Source organism: Coloeus monedula, assembly GCF_965178545.1.
Source record: "Coloeus monedula genome assembly, chromosome: 26".
Taxonomy (NCBI): Eukaryota; Metazoa; Chordata; class Aves; order Passeriformes; family Corvidae; genus Coloeus; species Coloeus monedula.
The window spans coordinates 1,148,221-1,154,220 of NC_138806.1; the positions used below are offsets into that span (position 1 = coordinate 1,148,221).

At 55.0% G+C, this 6,000-nt stretch overlaps 1 protein-coding gene across 1 annotated transcript; it reads left to right on the forward strand.

The window, feature by feature from the left end:
- Nucleotides 1-1,637: 1,637 nt before the first annotated feature.
- LOC309582190 (somatotropin) lies at nt 1,638-5,762 on the forward strand (the record flags this gene model as incomplete). Its single annotated transcript, XM_082297228.1, has 5 exons — nt 1,638-1,647; nt 2,546-2,709; nt 3,353-3,469; nt 3,815-3,976; nt 5,562-5,762. The coding sequence occupies 5 exons, from the start codon at nt 1,638-1,640 to the stop codon at nt 5,760-5,762; spliced, it is 654 nt and encodes a 217-aa protein (XP_082153354.1).
- Nucleotides 5,763-6,000: the final 238 nt, after the last annotated feature.

The window sequence follows — 6,000 nt, forward strand, 5'->3', positions numbered from 1 at the left end:
TGTTGCCGCTCCGGGGTGACGGGACACCTGATAGCGGCAGGACCCGCTGTTCCCTCTGCTGCCGGCACTGACATTTCCCTGTGACACCACCGCATCTCCAGCACCAACACCCGGGGGCTTCTCGGAACAGCCCCGCTCTCCCTCATGTTTATGGAGCAGCTCTCCACCCTCGGCTCCAGCAGCCCCAGCCGCTCCGGGGGTGATGCTGCTGCGTGGAAACCGGAGCCACACACAGCAAACGCGGGGCCTGGGGGAGCCAAATGACCTCCCGACACGGGACAGTCCCTGAACACCAGACGAAGGCCAAAGCAGTGAGGAGGGAGGGGGGGCTTTATGGGGAGTAAAAGTCCTTTAAGTACTCCCTAGAGCCGCCCATCCCAGGTTCTGTCTTGTTTTTCTCAAAAGCAGGGATGGATGGGCTGTGTCCTCTCTCATCCAAGGTCAGCTTGGCTGGGGCTGGGAGCAGCCTGGGACAGTGGGAGGTGTCCCTGCCCATGGCAGGGGTGGCACTGGATGGGCTTTAAGGTCCTTTCCAACCCAAACCACTCTGTGATTCTCTGATTCTCCTCCCCATGTCCTCTTCCCCATCCTTCCTATCTCCTTTCCACACCATCCCCCTCCTTAATCCCACGGTATTTCACGTTTGCATCTCAGGCAGCAGCAGGAAGATGCTCGTGACCAGGTTTTCCCACAGCCTTGTCGAGCTGAGGATCAGAGAAAGCTCCCCGAGCTCTGGATTTGCACTGGGCAGGTTGGAATCCAAACCAGCCCCAGGGCAGGGGCTCCTTGTCACACCTGTGACAAACCAGCTCCACTAAAGTGTTTGCTGAACTTCTGACATTTTGGGAGAAATTGGAAGCAATTCCTTGGCAGAAAGGGGATTCATCTGACAACATCCAGCCAGCTCTATCCCCACGAACAACAGAGAGTAAAACATCAGAATTATGGAATCCTTTAGGTTGGAAAAGGTTTCTGAGATCATCAGTCCAACTATTCCCAGCACTGCCGAGGCCACCACTGCCTCATGTCCCCAGGTGCCACATCCACATGGCTTTTAAATCCCTTCAGGGATGGGGACTCCACCACTGCCCTGGGCAGCTGTGCCAGGGCTGGACACCCTTTCAGGAAGAACTTCTCCTTAATATCCAACCCAAACCTCTCCTGGTGCCACGTGCCACTTGCTTTGAGCCAGAAATGTCCCGAGCTGGCCGGTCAGCCCCGTGAACTGTGGGCCAAGGCTGAAGAGCCAGGCAGCAACATCAGGAGGACACAACCAATTCCACCATGATCTGATCTGGGATGGGTCTTGCCGTGATGAGGAAACTTTTAATTGCAATAAACAGGAGAATATGGCGAAATCACGGAGCACTGGTCTCAGCCCGAGGCAAACAAAGCTCCCCAAGCTGCACATCTGTGAAAGTGCCTGTGATGAGGTAGCACCACCGTGAGCACTTGTGCATTTATGCAGGGAGAAAGTGCAGAGCTGTTGTTGTGAGCATGGACACACAGATCCATTTTAAACAGATCCATTTTAAACAGACCCCCTGCTATATAAGGGGGGCTCCACAGTTTCCTTCACCAGGTGAAAGGAGGAAACATTCACAACCAAGCCACACCTGAGCAACTCACCAGCAGAAATGGCTCCAGGTATTTTTTATTTCCGTTTTAAGGGATTCCCAGTGCTGGGTGTGTAGGGTGACAGGAGATGATGATGACGGGCTGGTTCTGTGGTGGGCTGCACACACTCCTTGCCATCCCTAAATTAAAATATGGCAACTTCTAAATCCATGAAAAAGAAAACATTTCCCTCCAGTGTGACTTTAATCCATGAATTAATCTTTAACCTGAAGTGGGTAAGGAGAGTGTGAAGAGCTTGAAGATCAAGCCCCAGTTATAATAGTTATTATTACAAATAATAGTATTATTATAAATATTGTCAGGGATATTAAAACTCATATTCCAAGCTTCAGACAGGGATGAGGATGATGTCTAATGCTTATGTCCAAGTCCTACAGGCTCCGGGGCATTCCCCCTCCTAAGGCTCTTTGTTTGAGATGAGCTTTGTGGTCTGTGTGAGCACAGGGGGCACCTGTGTTGGATGTCATGGGCTGAAAACCTTGAGGCTTGACCAAGATCCCCAAATCCTAAAGGTGTGACCCAGGGATCAAAAGCAGCTGGTCACAGCACAGGTGGTGCCACCAGCTCTTGCCCCAGAGAGGGCAGGGACAAGGCCTAGAGGAAAACATGAATGTGTCAGGGAAAACCACAGGGACACCCCTTGGTTTTCACAGAGCAACCACAATTCCAGCCAGGAAGACGCTGCTGGTCACACTGGGAGCAGCCCCAGCCCCAAGGGCAGGTCCAGTGAAAGGGTCTCCCTCGATTTTGGGGAGGGCGGAGCTCACCCACAGTGTCCAACAGGGCACCAGGGAAGGTGAGCGTGGATCCAGCATGTGCAGAACAGGCTGGGAATGAATCCCCAGATGCCACCTTGTCCTCAGAACAGTCCCCAGGGACTCCCAACACCTTCCTCTCCACTTTGCAGGGTCCTGGCTCTCTCCTCTGGCCATTGCCGTGATCACCCTGGGCCTGCAGTGGCCACAGCCAGCTGCCACCTTCCCGGCCATGCCCCTCTCCAGCCTGTTTGCCAACGCTGTGCTGAGGGCTCAGCACCTTCACCTCCTGGCTGCCGAGACCTACAAGGAGTTTGTGAGTGCTGTGGCCTCGGGCCACCTCCTCTGTTTGCCTGATGGCTCCAGGACTGTGGAATCCCAGAGAATTCCCAGCTGTTGGTGTCTTTGCCACCTCTCAGGGAGGAGAAAGAATCTTAACAGGATAGGGCAGGTTGTGTCCCAGCAGCCTGGACACTGTCACCTCTCTGTCCCCCCTCCGACTCCTCCTTGGGGCCATTCCCACCTGCATCCAGACCCTGCACAGGGGCAGCTGGGAGGTGGCACAGATATTTTGCAGGACTCCCCTGTGTTGGTCACCTCTGTCCCTGGGAGGGTCTGAGAGCTTAAAGCCACCAAGTGTCTGCTGCTGCCCAGGAGCTGGCACAGGCTGTCCCTTTGGCACGGGCTGTCCCTGGGGATCATCTCCTCCTTGGGAGAGCCTGTCCCAGGTGTGTTCTGTGCCCAGCACCTTGCCCTGGGCAGAGGGAGACCTTCAGGGCAGCTATTGTGCCAACACACAAACTCCTGTTTCCCAGCTCTCCACCCTGGTCAGAGGCACCTCCTGTCTCCCATTTATTCCTTGCTAAGAGGAATGGTGCAGGAATTCAGCTTGGGAATTCTCTGTGCTCTTCTCCAGTCCATGGGCAGCAGACCTGAGTGTATCTGGGATGTCTCCACAGGAACGCAGCTACATCCCAGAGGACCAAAGGCACACCAACAAAAACTCCCAGGTAGCCTATTGCTACTCGGAAACCATCCCTGCTCCCACAGGGAAGGAGGATGCCCAGCAGAAATCGGTGAGTTCTGACCTGGGGCAGGCACAGTCCTGTTTGAAGAGTCCCCACTGCAGGATCAGAGGGCTTCCACCTGTGAGACCTTCAGTGTTTCTGCCCTCCTCTCTTTTCTTTGCTATTTAAACCCTGCAGACTCCTCTGGGCTATGCCACAGATCATATTCCCAGCTGCAGATGGGAACACTGCTGTCTGCACAGGACATGAGGCTGGGGGTGCCCTCAGCCTGCAAACCAAAGCTGCAGGAGCAGTGTCCCCCTCTGGGTCACTCCGGGCTGCTCCAGAAGGAGCAGGACACTTGACCAAACACCACACCTACTCACCTTTGACCCCTTCCTGCCTCAATTTCAGGACATGGAGCTTCTCCGGTTTTCCCTGGTTCTCATCCAGTCCTGGCTGACCCCGGTGCAGTACCTGAGCAAGGTGTTCACAAACAACCTGGTTTTTGGCACCTCAGACAGGGTGTATGAAAAGCTAAAGGACCTGGAAGAAGGGATCCAAGCTCTGATGAGGGTAAGTCCCGGCATGACTGTGGAATAACAGAGATCTCCCAGGCACGGGGCACCCTCAGGGATCCACAGACCATGAGAAATCTCCCCGCCTTCCACAGGGCATCCTTTGGACCTGGCTTCCCTTTAGATAACGAGATCACGACCCCCCAGTGCACAGGTCCCATCACTGGGGAGGGCAGGACACAGGACAGGTATCACCAGCACTGCCACAGCCCCTCAGGGAGCAGAACCCACCAGGAATTGCAACCTTACCGATCCAAAATCTTTCCAAACCCAGCACCAAAGAATTCCCAGTTGCTGGAATCCACCAGACAAACAGCAGCTCAATATTTGTTTAATCTCCAGGCAAAGTACTTTGAAACGGGACAAATTTTGCAACCTCACAACATTTTACAAACACATTTTTGTGCAAGGAAGGATTTGCTCTGATGTTTCCCCCTTCCATTAATACAACACCCAGGGAGCTGAGGGCTGGAGGGCAATTTCTCCAAGGAAGATCTTGTCAGAGAATCCCAGGATGGTTTGGGTTGGAAGGGACCTTAAAGCCCACCCAGTGCCACCCCTGCCATGGGCAGGGACACCTCCCACTGCCCCAGGCTGCTCCAAGCCCCATCCAGCCTGGCCTGGGACACTGCCAGGGATCCAGGGGCAGCCACAGCTGCTCTGGGCACCCTGTGCCAGGGCCTGCCCACCCTCACAGGGGGGAATTTCTTCCTGAGGCTTAACCTGAATCTCCCCTCCTTTAGTTTAAAACCATTCCCCCTTGTCTTGCCACAATCCGCCCATGTAAAAAGTCACTCTCCCTCTCCTCTATAAGACCTTTTAAGGTCTTCTTAGTTTTGCATTTGTTGTTTTAAATTAAATTGCCCATTATCTGCCAGGACACCCTTCAGTTATGCTTATTCTGTAAGTTTATCTGCCAGCATCACCCTGAAGCTGAACTGTGAGAAATGAGCCTGGACAGTATTTGTATCATCACCTAGCAGTTCAGTAACCCTGCAAGTGAGGCCCTGTGAGCAAACACAGACCTTCTGTGCTGGAGAAAGCACCAAAGGAGTCAGGACCACTGCAGATTTTGCTCTTCATTCCATGTGTGCTTGGGCACTGGGAAGCCACACGCAGAAACTACACAAATCTTCCTATTTCACCCATTTATGACACTTTTTACTCCACCAAAACCATTCTGTTGCTGAGCACAGCAGGGCGAGAGGCTGATTCAAGTTCTCCAGATGGAGATGTGGGGCTGGCTCAGAGCTTTGGGAAAGTGGGGGAAGAGAGAATCATTTGTGCACTTGCCCATCTCCTTGGCTGGAGGGGCTGCACAGACACCCTGCGATCTTGCCTTTATTCTAACCCCCCCCCGGACACTCCTCCCTCCCCGCAGCCCCGCGTGTGTCCCTGGCACACCCAGCGCAGCATCACCCGCGGCACCCTCTCCACCTGTGCCTCCAAAACCACCCCTGAAATCCCATTCAAGAGCGGCGGGGAATCCCCCTGACCTCTCCCAGAGCTCGGCGGGAGGTTTATCCCTGGGAGCTGCCCCTGCCCGGGCCCGCCTCTCCCGGAATGTCCCCGTTGTCCCGCAGGAGCTGGAGGAGCAGGGCCCGCGGGGCGCGCAGGTGCTCAGACCCACCTACGAGAAATTCGAGCTCCACCTGCGCGGCGAGGACGCGCTGCTCAAGAACTACGGGCTGCTGGCGTGCTTCAAAAAGGACCTGCACAAGGTGGAGACCTACCTGAAGGTGATGAGGTGCCGGCGCTACGGGGAGGGGAACTGCGCCCTCTGAGCCTGCCCCGCTCCGGCGAGAGGAAACTGGAGAATAAAACCCACTACTGCCCACACGAGTCTGGCTTTTGGGGGAGACGGGATGTTCGAGGGGATGGGAGGGGTGAGGTGCTGCCAGGGCATGGGGGGATTTGGGGCTGGGTGTGGATTTGAGGCTGGGGGCTGAGGATTTGGGACCGGGGGATGAGGATTCGGGGCATGGGGAGGGGGATTTGGGGCTGGAGGGTGAGGGTTTGGGG